We start from the raw sequence: 17,061 nt of genomic DNA, 5'->3' as shown, positions 1-17,061 counted from the left end.
GCCAGTGAGAGAAACACAGAGTTCAGCGCATAAAAACTGAACCAGGGTTTGAGGAAAGATTCCATTGTCAGTTTGCAGAGGTCTGGCAGTGGGAATTATACATTTTAGAAATGTAAGCATGCTGTGGGAGGGAACAGTTTTCTCTGGGTTGCATTTAGTGCTGGACTGGCAACACTGGAAAAGCAAAGGCCCTGTCTACAATAAAGTTTTTATCAAATTCTCCCACCATTGTTGTTGCCGCTGTGCAACTCCACCAGCATTAGCAATGGTGGGAGCACTAATATACACTAACTATCACTAAGCCTGCAGGGTCTGAGCCGGGTTAGACAATACAGTGGCCACTGCATTTTAGGGCTCTCACTGCTGCTAGCAGGTGGAGCTGTAGCAGGATTAGGTCAATGGTGGGAGAATGTGGCAAAATTCTCAGGATAGACAAAGGCCAAGGTGCATTCCAAACCTGGCAGATGTTTGCAACAGCAAATTCCGTAGTGCCATCTCAGCCTAGGATTGATGGGAGAGACTTGTTTCTCTGCCAAGGCTGCTGCCGAAGACGCTAATTAGTTCCAGCCACAGTGATGTTTGTTATGCTATAGACATTTAGTCCTCTATGAATGGGACTGCCACCACATTTCATTTTGCAAGGCCAAAGACACATCAGATGGTGGTGACTTTTGCTTTGGTCCCTTCTGCCCCGGCTGTAGCTGATGCAGTGACCCGGAGGCAAAAGGCTCTGTATGCCCCATTACTAAGTCACTGAGCCTCTCATTTGGTTTTCAGACTTTTCAGTGCATTTCTACCACCAACATGCTAAGGGGAGGGGAAGTTGTCTGAATAGGTTGAAAGGAACGCTAAGGAATGGACAAAGCAACAAGGGTGACTATGATTTTTAGTGTGATAAAACCCATGGTGGCTGGTTTCTTAAAAAGGCTTATTTGGAAGGGTTTTGGGAAGAATGTTTGTTAGGATTTTAAAAACCTCCCCAAGACAGAAACATGCAAACGCAAGAAATGCAGACCCACCAAAGTGTACTGAAACTCACCAGCAGAGGGCACTGTGCACCCTTTCTGACAGTCTGAGGCAGAGTGGTTCTTGTACTGCTTCTGCTCCGGCATCTCCTCCTTGTACAATTTTGAATCCAAGAGAGGAACCCTGCTGAGGACAGGGGACTGAGGAATGCTGGGAAGGGTCCTTGACTTTCCCAGGAGAGGCCTCTGCAGTTTTCTATCCAGCGATCTAAAAAACAAAAACAAACTAGGAAACAAAATCCACGTGTACGGACTTTTCAGCACGTGAGTGGAGCAACGTCACATCTCAGTCGGATACTCCAGTGCAACCATTAGTGCCACTGGAACTGACAATCACCAGGTGTGTTTGTTCCTCCCCATTCAGCTCCGCAACCCAAGGATGTCACTAATATCTTAGCCAAGTATCTTCCTCTCCCTATCAGTGGGTTTTAATTAAAGGCTATAACTTGGGATGTAAATCACAATTAACGTTAAGGAAAATAGTGGTTATAAATTCTAGCACATACCACCACCACACACACTTCAATTTACAGGATAATCAAAACTAACCAAATACATAAACAAACATAAACAACATAAACTGGGATTAGAGATGTGTGAACTGGTTTGGGGCAAAGGACTCATCCAAAACCAGCTTCTGAAATCTCAGCGAGACCCCAAAAAATTTTGGAGGCTGAAAAAATTGGGGAGGAGAGATGGGAACGTATGGTTTGTTTTAACCATCTCCCCCCACATCTCTACATTTCCTTGTTTCATCCAATAGCAAACGTCTCATGGGATAGTGTTCTTGCAGTGTTCCTAGCCCAATCAATACCAAGACACCGCAGAAATCTCACTGAAAGACTCTAGTCCCAACCCTTCCCCCCCCATCCCTACCCCAAAAAGACCATAGAATTTTGGATGGATTTCAGATGAGCATCCACATTTGTACATTCTTACTCAGACAAAAGCTCCAGACCCACAGAGGTTTGCCCATCACCGCTATATACATTTTTTTTTCCTTTTTGCAAATGCGACTGCAGTCCCTGATTTGTGCTGGCGTTAGATGTAATTTATGGGCAAACACCACCACCATGGCCAGAGGGGAGCTGCAAAATGCTACATTAAATTCTGCAGGATATTAATTTATCAGGCACTGGGAGCAGAGTACCAGGCATAGGTAGCACTGAGCCTGGTCTGGAGTCAAGAGAAGTCTTTCCATTGACTTCTGTGGGCTTAGAATCAGCCCCTAGTGTACAAGTCTTTTCCCGGAGAGGCCAGAGTGCAAATGTGGCTTAGGACAGAAGTGAAATTAATTCCATCTGCATGTAGTTCACAGTGCGTGTTTGTCTATTTTACAAAACCACCACTGGCGACTTTGCAATGGAGATGCCGCTAAATGCGGAGCACAGCTGAGTTTTGTACAGCAGCAGCCTGCCTGTTCTATACTGCATCTTTGACACTTTGCTCACCTTCACACTGAAACGTAACACATTCAAAAAGTCAGAATGTTAATTCTACGTTTTCTTTCTTGAAACACCTCTCTCTGTAACACACTTTGCCGATACAAAAGGTTTGCAGATTACATACTGCTCTGCTAAATGAAGAGGTTCTGTCCTGGTATTTTAGATTTTAAAACATTCAATAGTTTTGCATTTACATCTCAGCACTTTTAAATGCACCAGTCTGTGGCTTGGGATTCAACCACAGAGAGATGTTAGTGTTTGAGATCTCACAGCTAGGTGTGCCCGTAACACCACCAGGAGATGAATTGCACTTTGGGTGGAGGAGAGAGAATTCTCACTCTGGAGGAGCAATTTTTCATGTGCCCAGTTGAGGGCAATGAGTTATTCAGAAGGAAATGATGAACAAAGGTTATATTCAGCAACCAGGGACTTATTTTTGTTTTAAATCTGGACAACAAAACTAAATTCCAAGGAATACCCTGCTTTGTGGACTCACCATCCCCCATACAGCTCTGCCAGCCTTACTAATAACTGTCAATTAACAGTGCTTAGTACTAGGAAATCACAGCTATGTAAAACAGGCTAGGATGCTGAAGGTTATCAGCCATGCCACATCCCATTAGTGCAGATGGCTGATGAGGGTGCAAACTGCAAGTAGACAAGCCAGAGTCAACTCTATTACAGCCTACAAATAGCTGCTGTTTGGCTTTTTGGTTGAGGGAAGAGTGTACAACCAAGGTTTGACAAGGGTGGAAAAATCCTTCTGCCTGCAGGTGGGGAATTAGCCAGGAGACCAATGACAACAGCATCGATTCCAGCCACTGAACAGCTGAACAAGTGTAAGATGCAGCACACAGGGAGCCATTGAAGGGCTGAAGGAATGGACCACAAGCTACGATGGGGAGGGCCCCTAAGCTACTCCTGCTCTAGCACTATATGGTGAGAACCCCGCCGAGCGGAGAGGAGGGAGGACAGCTGAGCCTCCTCCCCACAGCAACAATTCCATTCCATTCTCCCAGGCCAGTGTTCCCCCCCGCTACACACAGCCAAATTCCATGGCCTTTCTGTTTAGGATCAGGGAGTATAGAACGGTAACAACACGGATGTAGACAAAAAGCTCTCTGGAATCACAATTACAGGGCTGTCATGGGCGCTGCATAACATGCAGTGCTCCTGTCACAGCATTCCATCAAGGCAATCTCCTGAATCCCATCCTGTCACCCCTCAAGAACTAAACACTGGTCCTACCCTGAAAAACAACTATCTAACAAAGGCCACCGGATCTGCTCCCTGTATGTACTCAGGGTTAGGGCAAAACACAAGTCATACCTCAGGCTAACGCTACAGTGAACACAGGCCCTTAATCAAAAGAAAGAAACTCTGTCCATAGAGGACAATTGACATGTGTGCCCTGCACTGAATCCAGCAAGGGCAGAATGTATCACCAATAATGCACACGAGCAGGGAAGGATGCAGCTGGAGCCCCCAATTCCAAGGTGAGTTTGCAGGATTTAGGGTGTGCCTACGCTGCAATCGAGAAGTGTGACTGCAGTGCATTGCTACAGTGTACTCCTAGCTAGCTCAATGCTAGTTCGGTATGTCTACATATGCTACAATCATACTTCACAGCTGCTGTGTAGACATACACTGCATTTTAGGCAAACCGGGCCAGATGGTCAGCTGGTGTAATTTTGTGCATGCAAGTCAAAAGAACTCTTCTAAATTTACATACGTGGCGGATCTGATTCACAATCCTTTTACTTGTAAAGAATCTGACCTGGAAGGTGAAACGGAATGATCACCAAACTGCACACTGCCATGTACAGAATAGCACTGCACTTTTAGTACCTCCATGTCACAGAGACGCAGCTTCAGCAACTGACAGCAGCACTGGGGATCTCCAGAAATCCAGCACTACATCTGGGCAGCAGCCCCCAGGACCTCAGGGTAACAGATAATGCAGAGTTTGTTCTAGGGACCACCCTTGGAGACCTCTGGATTTGGGGAATTTTAGTATTCAGTGTGTCTACAAACTGTACATTTTAAATAATTCACTGCACATTCTGTAGGCTCCACCAGAGTCTGGGCATCCCCAGTGGATGACTTTTTCCAGCAACTGCACAATCCCTTTGCTATAAAGCAAAGGAACCAAATGGAAGAAAGTGGGAGGGGAGAAAAGAAGAGAATGTTAATGTTAGCTAAAAGAAGGTTGGGCCAGATCCGGAGAGATGCTGAGTCCCTCCTTATAAGGTGCTGAATGCTCCTCCACTTCCCTTGATGTCAATGGGAGCTTAGCTCAGTCAGCACTTTGCAGAATTAGCTCCATCCTTTGCACGCACACATCTCTCCATGGAAAATGCCTTCCTGCTAACTCAAGCTTCTGGTTTTGGACTCATCTTGCACTAAAGCCACTGTGCAAAGGTAAAGAGAGAGAAAAAACCAAAACCTCCCTGTTACCCTGGGAAAAATCAGTTCAGCAATTTTGCAAATCTGTTGGAGGAGAAGCATTTGAAATTGTCAGGAGATGAGCCAGATCAGGTTTTAGTCCAGCCTGTGAAATTGTATGCCCCAGAAAGGAGAGTTCAGTTTGTCTAAATTTGCATTTGGACCTATTGAGCTTGAGGCCTGCTTTGCTGATGCAGTTTAGTACAGACTGCAGGTTACTGTCATGCTCCTCGGAAGTATTTCCAAACACGATATCATCATCCAAATAGCACTGAACTCCATGTTGATTCTTCAAAAATCAATGACATCATTTTTTGAAAGGCACTTGGGGCTGATGCGAGACCCTATGGAACACATTTAAAATGGAAATAGTCCCTCATGTGTAATAAATGCTGTGAGGTCTCTGCTATCTTCATGCAACATAACCTGGTGGTATGCACTCTGCAAATCAAGAGTAGAAAACATCTCTGCTCCACGGAGTTCTGCAAATACTTCTTCTAAGTGAGGAAGAGGATGGCCGTCAATCACAATAGCTTTATTTGGCTCCCTTAAGTCCACACAAAGGCGAATGCCTCCACCCTTCTTCTGCATCACTACTATAGGTGAAACCCATTCCGAGGAGTTAATCTCTTCAATAATGTCCTCTTGAACAAGTTTTCTAAGTTCCTCTAAAACAGCTTCCCTGACTGAAAATGGTAAGCGCCGTAATTTCTGTCATACAGGCATCAATCACATTATTCCACATTTTAACTTTATGCAGAAACCCATAAGCACAGCCGAGTTTCTCCTCAACCTGGTGTTGGGTCCCAGCTGAAACTGGTGTGTGTACCGCATGAGTGCTTTGCTGAGGAAGATCAATTCGTTCATTAACTACCCTGAGATTTAAAGCAGCCAATAAATCTCTGACAAGGATAGGAGTGCCTTTGTGGACAATGTAGAACTCTGCAGTTACACAGCAATCACCAAAAGTAACTATTGCTGGCAGGCAGCCACGTACTGGAATATGGTTTTTCAAATAGCACACCAAGTGAAGCTTGGGTTCAGTAAGAGGCACATCTTTAAAGTAATGCAAATAGATGGAATCAGGTAGTATAGAAACTGCTGAATCAGTGTCCAACATTAGCTGAATAGAGTGTGATTTGCCTGAGGGTATGGCAGAAACATTTACCGTGTACTTTATTCATTCTGGAATATATGCAGCAGTGATTTTGTCCACGCTCAGCACAGTAACATCTGGTATTGTAACTGCATGCACCTGTTGATTGAACTGGCTGCTGCGACATACTTTAGCAAAATGCCCAATCTTTTTGCAATGATTGCACTGAGCTACTTTTACTTGTGTAGCTTGCAAGGTGTTGTAGGGATCCACAGCAAAAAGCATGCTTTTACTGTATTTGGAATTTGCTGATTTGGTGGTTTTTCATTAGTTTTCCTCTTGTAATTGTTTGTCTGCAGCAATAGTGAACTTTTCTGCAAAGGAGTCACAGCCTGGATGTGCCTCCTGTATCCATGCTCATTATTTTGGCTTCATCTGTAGCTGACTCAATATGGGTAGCAATGATTATTGCTTTTTCTAGCGTACGTTGTGGTTCTAGAAGTAAACATTCTCTTACACGAAGCATGGTTTCCTCAATGAGCTGGTCTCCAATCATCTCATCTGCCATATTCCCAAACTCACAAGTTACAATCAGACTCCTCAGGGAAGCAATATACTGCATTATAGTCTCTCCTGGTTTCTGCTCACGCTGGTGAAATCTGTAGCGATTAGCTACTACATTCACTTTTGGTACAAAAGAGTTCTTTAATGCAGTGAGTGCAGTCTCATATTTATCATCTGCAAGGGGAAAAGTGTAAAATATATGCTCCCCTTCTGCTCCAAGGCAGTGGATTAGCAGACCACGCTTTCTTACTTCAGAAATCTCTGTAGCACTGATTGCAAGCAGGTAAGTCTCAAACATATGGATCCAGGCAGTAAAAGCAATTGGAGGCTCAACTCGGCTTTGTAGAAAGGGTGCAGGTGGGTTTAGAGGCAGAAGATCCATCCTCGTCACCAAAATGTTGTAGTAGCCAGGCAAGGTACTAAGAAACTTCAACAGGACTTTATTTTTTAAAGTGGAAACCTCTTTACCAAGCTGCTGCTGCACCCTCAGTAGCTCTCCCTCAGCCTCTTCAACTCCTCCCCCTCCTTCCTGTTTCCTGTCCTTTCAGACTCCCAACAGCCAGTGCTCCCAATTCTAATAATTACAAGCAACATCTAAACACCACACAATTCTAGTATTACAGACAGCCACCATCGAGCTACCAGATTAACAGCCCAGAGGCTGGCATACACTCGACTTTGACACTCAGACAGAACTGTGTTTCCTTTCTTCGCCAGGCCCTGCTGCGTCTTGATGCATCCTTCCTGCGCTGGCTGCCTGGACAAAGGAGATAACCTCGCAGAGCTGCTGGGACAAAGCAACAAGCTTCAGAGTGCTCACAATACGGAGCACCTGGCAAACCTCTGCACTTGGCCACATCAGTGGCTGCTCCTCACTCGGCTGGGTTGTTTTCCGCCTCAGCAGGCACTTTGTTTTTAAGTCGCAGTGACAGTAAAGTCTCTTTAAACGTTAACAGATGAGCTGAACGAAGTGCAGGATTCCAGTTCACAACACTAATTGGTTTAAAAACTGCTCCTCCCGACTCTCTCTCCAGACTGGTGCAGCTTCCAACCCACCAGGCCAGCTTCCTGCAGGAGCAGTGCCAACCACAAGCAAGCGGAGTCATTCCTGTTCCACTCTGGAGCTAGGTTAATTCTTTAATTCATGTAGGACACTGAACAACAACGAGGAGACAATACTACGTGTTAGCACCATGTGCTCAGTGCTGCACGAGGCACAATGGGCTCTGCCCTGAGGAGCTTACAGGACAGATGCCGATGAGATGAGGTTCACTAGGAGAGTACCAAGTGTTTGCTGCCCACTGCCGGAAGCTCCACTGCCTTGGCACACCCCCTCCTAAGAAGATGCCCTGCTGGAAGGAAAGAGCAGCAAGAGTTGGTCCTCCAGCACTGAGAAGAGCAGAGAGCCAGGGGAGGCCAATCAGAGCCAAGGCCATATACAAACGGCTGGTTGCTTTTACTAGGGGCCAGTTCTGCATGACACCAAAACAGTCAAGGGTTCTCTTTCTACCTTAACCAAACCTGCCCAGTCAGGGCCCTAACCTTGGCAACACTGCCCTTGGATCTTTGCGAAGGACTAGTGTTTCTACTATGGACTTTAATGCCAGGTGGCTATTTTTGAGTTAAGATTTAATTTGTTTTCTGTTACCCCTGGAAGAGGACTTGACTGAGAGCATGGCCAGAGGGCTAAGCCATGGAGGTAGAAGACCATTGTGGAACCAAGAAACGAGAGAGGAAAAGTCCCTGCAATGCTGTGCCCTGAGATGAGGGGGTGCTCTGGTGACCAGCACCTGACTGGGGAGATCTGTTCGTCCCTTCCTCCCACCCAGTGTAGCACTGGGATGAAGGAGTCATGCGACTGCCCCAGGAGAGTGATTGTGGGCCTCACGGGGGAAAAAGTGAGGGTGTGTCCACACTGCGTATCGGTGCTAGCTCTGATCTAGCTAGCTCAAATATCGAGAGGAGCAGAGCCACCGCAGCACAGGCTACACAAACCCACCTAGCACTCTGGGTATGTACTCAAGAAGCTAGCCTGTGCTGCCACAGCTTCGCGGCTACTGTCAGCCAAGTTCGCTACATCAAAGGAGCTCAGGTCAGTCCTCAGGGGGTGCAGTCACACCCCTGGGGCCTGGCACACAGGACCTGGGAGAACATTCCTTGAGAGAGGGCAATAGGGACCGAAGCATGAAGAGAAACGCAGTAGAAGGAACTGAAGGGGGAAATGAAACACGGGCAGAGTAAAGGGATGGGAAATACTAACAACAAGATCTGAAATACAAGCCAGAGAAATGGTGCAGGGCTCTGGGATGGGGAGAGAAATTCAAGTGAGACACAGGGCAAGGGGGCCCAGGAGGCTATGGAAGGATTCAGAGAGTAGGGACCTGGTCTGATAAAAACAGAGGCTGGGGTTTTCAAAGGAGTTGAAGGGAGCTGAGTGTCCAATTTTCACTGAATGTCGATGGGATTTGAACACCTAACTCTCTTAAATTCCTTTGAAAATTCCAGCCATATGCTTATACTGTGGACACAAACTCATAGGTGCTAGTATTTTTTCTCCACATAGTCATTGTATATGTATAAAGTGCAAGGCAGGTGGGGGTGGGGAAGAACCTCAGAACACTAATTCAGGTCTTCTCTCACCACTGGCCTGAACCAATCCCCAAAAGCATATTTATTCACAGTGGCCAGTCACATGCAAGACTGTCCAATATTTTCCTAAACACCCAGACAACAAACTAATGCTCCAGAGCACTGAACAGTTGACTTCCTCATTCCTGTGGGATAAAGAATCCATTTCTCATCCTGGCAAGCCAGGAAATATCGGATCTTAAAATCGCATTATTCTGATTACAAACATAAGTGCTAAGAAGTATTGTAAAAATATAACAAGTCACATGCTCAAGGTGTAATAGACCACACAGAATCACTGACAGATTGCCTAAATGCATCACAGACACTTCTTAACACACAGAATTGGGATATTTACATGGGTCAAATTTAATGCTGTGGTTTTGATGGAAGAACTAGAGAATTAATCAAGATTTAACTACAAGTTAGTCTATTAGTTGGAGACATTATGTAGCAATTTTTTATTAAACAACAAACTCTTGGCAGTGTTTGACTCCATGTGGAGCTGGGGGAGGTGTCAGTAAATGTGTGCTGAGTAGTTTATTCTATCAGTAATGGAAAGTGAGACTACAAAATGTCAAATAATTTAAAATGTTCAGTTGTCCCCAGCATCTCAGCTTTAGGTCCTAGATTTATGTTGGTATGTTTTGCTGGAGAGAGTATGGCCCAGTGGCTGTGGCACTGGACTAGGAGTCAGGACACGCAGGTTGCTCTGTTCTCAATTCTGCCACTGACCTGCTGCATGACCTTAGCCATGTCATTTCACATCTCCAGTGCCTATGTTTCTCCACCCACCTTTTATAGGTTTTGCCTTAAAAAAAGGCTGCAAGCTCTTTGGGGCTGGGACACTGTCTCCCTAAGTCCATGCTGCAAGCACAACCAGTGATTGCACCTTGAGGAGACAGACCCGAGCTGGCTTTAACCTAGCTAGCTCTGGTACTTGTAGCAGTGAAGCTGAGGAAAAGCACACTGCAGCACAGGCTAGCCCAACAAATAATCAGCCAGGGTGCCAGGTGGGTTCAGACAGCTCAGGCTGAAGTGCAAACTACCACAGCGTTACCACTCTGGTGCCCACACTAGCTAAATTAAAGCTAGCTTGTGTTTATCTACTGAGCTGCAGTCGCACCCCATAACTGCAGGATAGACAGAGGGTATGTTTGTACAATTCCTACCACATGGGGGCTCAATCCTGGTTGAGATCTCTAGGCCCAAATGAAATAGAAATAATCAGAAATAATAAAATTCCATGAGCACCCCTACCCACAATAACACTGCTACAACTGATTGCCTTGGGTTTCCTTTCTTTATCTGAGGATTAGGCTCTTTCCAGAGGGATTATAGTCCTCAATTCAATCCAATTTGGAGAGGGACATGCTGGACTTCCGCTGATGAAGGATTCTAATCATGGCCAAGAACAGCGCAGCAGTCCCCAAACCTCAGCCATTATTTATCTTCTGGATACTGTGTGAGGCAAGAAGCTGCAGCAATAGCCCTTTCTGGTATTTTTTAAATAAAAGACAATAAATCTACCCCAGGTGCAAGGAGTTCAACATGATATTTATTTTTTAATATATTTGTATATATTAAAATATACATATATATTTTAATTCAACCCAAACCTCTTTGAATGTCTTTATAAGCATCCTTTAAAATGTGGTTTAGGAGCTTAAAAAGTTGATTAAAAGATATAGCTTGGCTTACACAAGACTGGAATTTTAAATATATATATATATATATTCAGCTTTGATTCAAAGCTATAAAAATATCTTCCCCAAGCACCGTTATGAACTAGTAAATATCATGATTTCCACCAGATGGTTTATAAAAAGTTTTGCTTCCTGCCATCTCCCCTTGATTGAAGTGCATTTCTCCAGCAGGGGCCATCTTCCTGATGTGGAAGAACAGCAAAGGGAAAACAAAATGCCACTCTGAACTGAAAAATTGTATCTCTGCTAGAAAATTGAATTTTAGCTGGAAAGGTTTAGAAATGCTTCTGGGACCCTGGGGATAAGGCATGGTATGTGCAATTTAAATCACACGGGGAACTGGAGGGAATTTGGGGGACAGAGGAGAACCTTGGCAAAAAGCTATTTCAAAAAGGAACATTTGGGGAGAGGAGTGACAGCTTCCTGCATTCTCCCCGCTGCTCCCTTTGCTCTGAGTTCGTTCACACAGCCACTGGCAACGACTGTTCTGCTAGTGTGAGGCCTCATCCCTGACATTTACTAGCAACCCAGGTCCTGCTGTGGAATTTCTGTAAGGTGTGATGCTAAGGCAAGGTGCTCCTTGGGCAGACAGGTTGTGGAGCTCTCCCCGCGCCAGCATGCAGGGAAGGGCGTGGGCCTGCAGGAGAGCACGGCACTGGTTGGTTTGGGTGGGGACTTAAAATTAAATAGGTCATAGAGCAATTTGTAAACTAGGGGTGGAGGGAAAGCCAACAGGTATGGAGGAGCATGTGGTTCGGACAGAGGCATCACTTAGGGGAGGATCTATTAATGGAGATTCCCTATGTCCTAGTAAAGAGGAGAGGATGGAAGATAAAATTAGGGTAGGATCTGATGAGAAACAGTCAAATGAAAAAGAGCCCCATTCAATTCCATCACGTAATGGCAGACAGCTAAAAAGTCACAATTTTTAAAGTGCTTATATACAAATGCTAGAAGTCTAAATAATAAGATGGGTGAACTAGAGTGCCTCACATTAAATGAGGCTATTGATATAATAGACATCAGACACACTTGGTGGAATGAGGATAATCAATGGGACACACTAATACCAGGATACAAAATATATTGGAAGGACAGAACAGGTCATGCTGGTGGGGGAGTAGCACTATATATGAAATAAAGCTTAGAATCAAATGAAGTAAAAATCTTAAATGAACCAAACTGTATCACAGAATTTCTATGGATAGTAATTCCATGCTCTAATAAGAAGAATACAGCAGGAGGGATATATTACCAACCTCCTGACCAGGATGGTGATAGTGACTGAAGTGCTCACGGAGATTAGAGAGGCTATAAAAATAAAAAACTCAATAATAGGGGATTTCAGCTATCCCCATATTGACTGGGTACGTGTCACCTCACGATGGGATGCAGAAATAAAGTTTCTTGACACCTTAAATGACTGCTTCTTGGAGCAGCTAGTCCTGGAATCCATAAGAGAAGAGGCAATTCTTGATTTAGTCCTAAGTGCAGCACAGGATCTGGTCCAAGAGGTGAATAGAGCTGGACCCCTTGGTAATAGTGACCATAATATAATTAAATTTAACATTCCTGTGGCAGGAAAAACACCACAGCAGCCCAACACTGTAGCATTTAATTTCAGAAAGGGGGACTCCATAAAAATGAGGAAGCTGGTTAAACAGAAATTAAAAGGCATAGTGCCAAAAGTGAAATCCTCACAAGCTGCATGGAAACTTTTTAAAGACACCATAATAGAGGTTCAACTTAAACGTAGACCCCAAATTAAAAAACATAGTAAGAGAACCAAAAATAGTGCCATTGTGGTTAAACAAAGTAAAAGAAGCAGTGAGAGACAAAAAGGCATCCTTTAAAAAGTGGAAGTTAAATCCTAGTGAGGAAAATAAAAAAAAAGCAAAGCATAAATTCTGGCAAATGAAGTATAAAAATATACTGAGGAAGGAAGGCCAAAAAAGAATTTGAAGAACAGTTAGCCAAAGACTCAAAAAGTAATAGCAAAAAAAAAAAAAATTTAAGTACACCAGAAGCAGGAAGCCTGCTAAACAATCAGTGGGGCCACCGGATGATCGAAATGCTAAAGGAGCACTCAAGGACAATAAGGGTATTGCGGAGAAACTAAATGACTTCTTTGCATCGGTCTTCATAGCTGAGGATGTGAAGGAAATTCCCAAACCTGAGCCATTCTTTTTAGGTGACAAATCTGAGGAACTGTTGCAGATTGAGGTGTCATTAGAGGAAGTTTGGGAATAAACTGATAAACAAAACAGCAATAAGTCACCAGGACCAGATGGTATTCACCCAAGAGTTCTGAAATTTCACATTTGAGTTCCTTCAGAACTGCTAACTGTGGTCTGTAACTTATCGTTTCAATCAGTTTTGGTACCAAATGACTGGAGGATAGCTACTGTGACACCAATTTTTAAAAAAGGCTTCTGAGGTTATCTCAGCAATTACAGGCCAGTAAGCCTGACTTCAGTACCAGGCACATTGGTGGACACTATAGTAAAGAACAGAATTGTCAGAAACACAGATGAACATAATTTGTTGGGGAGAGTCAATGTGGTTTATGTAAAGGGAAATCATGCCTCACCAATCTACTCAAAATCTCTAAGGGGGTCAACAAGCATGTGGACAAGGGGGATCCAGTGGATATAATGTACTTAGATTTTCAGAAAGCCTTTGACAAGGTACCTCACCAAAGGCTCTTAAGCAAAGTCAGCTGTCATGGGATAAGAGAGAAGGTGCTATCATGGACTAGTAACTGGTTAAAAGATAGGAAACAAAGGGTAGGTATAAATGGTCAATTTTCAGAATGTAGAGAGGTTAATTGTGGTGTCCCCCAGGGGTCTGTTCTGGGACCAGTCCTATTCAACATATTCATAAATGATCTGGAATAAGGGATAAACAGTGAGGTGGCAAAATTTGTAGGTGATACAAAACTACTCAAGATAGTTATGTCCCAGGCAGACTGCGAAGATCTAGAAAAGGATCTCAGAAAACTTGGTTACTGGGCAACAAAATGGCGGATGAAATTCAATGTTGATAAATGCAAAAAGAAAAGGAGTACTTGTGGCACCTTAGAGACTAACCAATTTATTTGAGCATGAGCTTTCGTGAGCTCACGAAAGCTCATGCTCAAATAAATTGGTTAGTCTCTAAGGTGCCACAAGTACTCCTTTTCTTTTTGCGAATACAGACTAACACAGCTGTTACTCTGATAAATGCAAAGTAATGCACATTGAAAAACATAATCCCAACTATACATATAAAATGATGGGGTCTAAATTAGCAGTTACCACTCAAAAAAGAGATGTTGGAGTCACTGTGGAAAACATTCACTCGATGTGCAGCGGCAGTCAAAAAAGCAGAGAGTTAGGAATCATTAAGAAAGAGATAGATAATAAGACAGAAAATATGCTATTGCCTCTATATAAATCCATGGTATGCCCACATCTTGAATACTGTGTGCAGATGTGGTCGCCCCATCTTAAAAAAACATATATTGGATTTGGAAAAAGTTGGGGTATGGAATGGCTTCCATATGCGGAGCAATTAATAAGACTGGGACTTTTCAACTTGGAAAAGAGATGACTAAGGGGGGATATGATAGAGGGCTATAAAATCATGACTGGTGTGAAGAAAGCAAATAAGGAAGTGTTATTTACTCCTTCTCATAACACAAGAACTAGCGGTCACCAAATTAAATTAATAGGCAGCAGGTTTAAAACAAATAAAAGGAAGTATTTCTTCATACAATGCACAAGCAGCCTGTGGAACTCCTTGCCAGAGGATGTTGTGAAGGCCAAGACTATAACAGGGTTCAAAAAAGAACTAGATAAGTTCATGGAGGATAGATCCATTAATGGCTATTAGCCAGGATGGGCAGGGATGGTGTCCCTACCCTCTGTTTGCCAGAAGCTGGGAAATGGGTGGTAGGGGATGGATCACTTGATGATTACCTGTTCTGTTCATTCCCTCTGGGGTACTTGGCATTGGCCACTGTCAGAAGTCAGGATACTGGGCTAGATGGACCTTTGGTCTGACCCAGTATGGCCCTTCTTATGTTATTATGGGGAGGATGCTGTGGGATGTGAAAGGTGCAGGATGTTTAGCACAATGGTGCGGTGGCTGCTACTGCTTTAGTGTCCTAAATCACATGGGAAACTTCAAACCCAGCACAGACCAGTTTGACTTTAACCCACCCACGAAAACACTGTTCCAAGCCACCTCTTTGCCAATGAACAAACTGCACCTGACATCAAACACCTCACCTTCTTTCACTTCAGCAACAGATCCTGTCTAAATGCCAAAACCATTTATAACAGACAAATGTAAGGATCAACAAAATACCAGCAGCTTCCCAGCATAGGTGAGACTGATCACCAGTCATAAGCACAGCACTCAGGGAAAATACGCATATGATCGCAACATGCTGAACCCAGTGGCTATAACTTTTTGGAAGAACTTAACAAAAAGTAAAATCAAGTTAACCCTGGGAAGGACAGAAGGCTTCCCCATGCACCCGAGCACTCTACGTTCCTTTCAGGTACTGGGATATGTCCCAAGATCACCTAACTGCTTCTGCAGGCACTGGAGCATTGAGGAGCCAGTAAGCAGTACTCCTCCCTCCAAATTAAGGCCCCACCGGGGGGCTAGTGGCACCTATGCTACTGGAGACAGGACAGATGCGGAAGTAGGTTCTAGTGTTAATCCTTTGCGCTTGTAGAGCAATTGAATCTTCAAAGCACTTTATAAACAAACACTAACAAGCATCACAACATCCCTGTGAGGGAGGTCTGTATCATTACCTGAGCCATTTACAGATGGGGAAACTGAAGCAGAGATGTTAAATGACTTGTCTGAGGCCACAGAATCAGCGTCAGAATGGAATTAGAGCTGACGAGTCCCTCCCTCCCAGACTCGCGCTCTCACCACAGACTGCAGTTCTTTTGGTCCTGATCACTTCTGGTCATTCTATATCCGATGGCACGGGCCGAGGGACGTACTGGCCACCACTTCCAGCGGCTCCCATTGGCCTGGAGCAGCGAACTGCAACCACTGGGAGCCGCGATCGGCCGAACCTGTGGACGCGGCAGGTAAACAAACTGTCACGGCCAGGCAGGGGCTTTCCCTGCACAAGCGGCAGAACAAGTTTGGGAACCACTGGGATAGAGGATTAGCTCTGGTGTCCTGCCCAAATTCAATCTGGGCAACTGCTTTCCTGCCTCTATAAATATTCTGCAGTTTCAATCACAGATATTATTTATCATTTGCCGAGCAGCATTGCTGTGCCCTGTTAAACATCTGCTAACATGGCTGCATTTCAGTATCAGAGGCAAGCGACGCATAGTGTATGTGGTATGCATATTACAGCCAGGTTTTCACGAGCACTCAGCAATCATTTAGGCACCCGAATGAAGAGAACAGGAGCTGCTGGAGGTTGAGCTCTTGTGAAAGTCTAGCTCCGGTTTGTGAAGTTTGGATAATGCTATGGGACCCTTGGTAGGAAAGCTGCCTTATACCATCAGTGCAAGCTATACTACTGTCTGCCTCCTTCCCATTCAGAAACACCTTGTCATCATTTGGACTCCATAGGACACCCTCAACTAGAAAAGGAAAAATGTCTTCCAGGCCCAGATCATTCTCTGCTGTTGCTCTAATACTCTCACACCTGCCAACTGGTTTGTACTGCTGAGCCAGATGCATACCTCTTCCAACGTCAGCATCATGCAGTGACCTGTGTGGCAATGATGTTGTCCAGCATCACGTGAGGCAATGTGTTTGACAGGACGGTGGGATTAGTTTGTTTCCACCTGTAATGCAGAAGCAGGTGGGCTTGCTGGGAGAAGAATGAATTGGGTGAGAGATGGGTGCTCCCAGCCTAACATTTGACTCTCATTCCTGAACAGGAAGATTGTTAAGTACAGAGCTGTAAACCACTATTAAGTAACTGAGGAAAGGATTAATACACAGAACTCAGAATCAAGCTTCCTGGATTTTAATCTAAGTTCTGCCACTGAGTCACTACTCAACCCACAGTAACATCACTTCATCTCTCTGTGCCTCAGTTTCTCCACATGTAACAATGACATAAATATACTGATGTACCTCTTGAGTGTGCATGAGAGTTTAATGTGAGTGAAACCATAACC

General features: G+C 44.4%; 1 protein-coding gene across 6 annotated transcripts in view; it reads right to left on the bottom strand.

Moving 5' to 3' along the window:
- LOC140918455 (ankyrin repeat and fibronectin type-III domain-containing protein 1) overlaps window positions 1-17,061 on the bottom strand; it is a 574,998-nt gene that overhangs the window by 390,498 nt on the left and 167,439 nt on the right. For all 6 annotated transcript variants that reach the window (XM_073362896.1, XM_073362893.1, XM_073362895.2 and 3 more), the window contains one exon: window positions 1,040-1,233. In XM_073362896.1, the coding sequence (XP_073218997.1) occupies window positions 1,040-1,233 (194 nt within the window). The remainder of the gene's footprint in view (window positions 1-1,039; window positions 1,234-17,061) is intronic.

Source organism: Lepidochelys kempii, chromosome 10, assembly GCF_965140285.1.
Source record: "Lepidochelys kempii isolate rLepKem1 chromosome 10, rLepKem1.hap1, whole genome shotgun sequence".
Classification (NCBI taxonomy): Eukaryota; Metazoa; Chordata; order Testudines; family Cheloniidae; genus Lepidochelys; species Lepidochelys kempii.
This window is presented reverse-complemented; position numbering and strand designations above follow the sequence as displayed.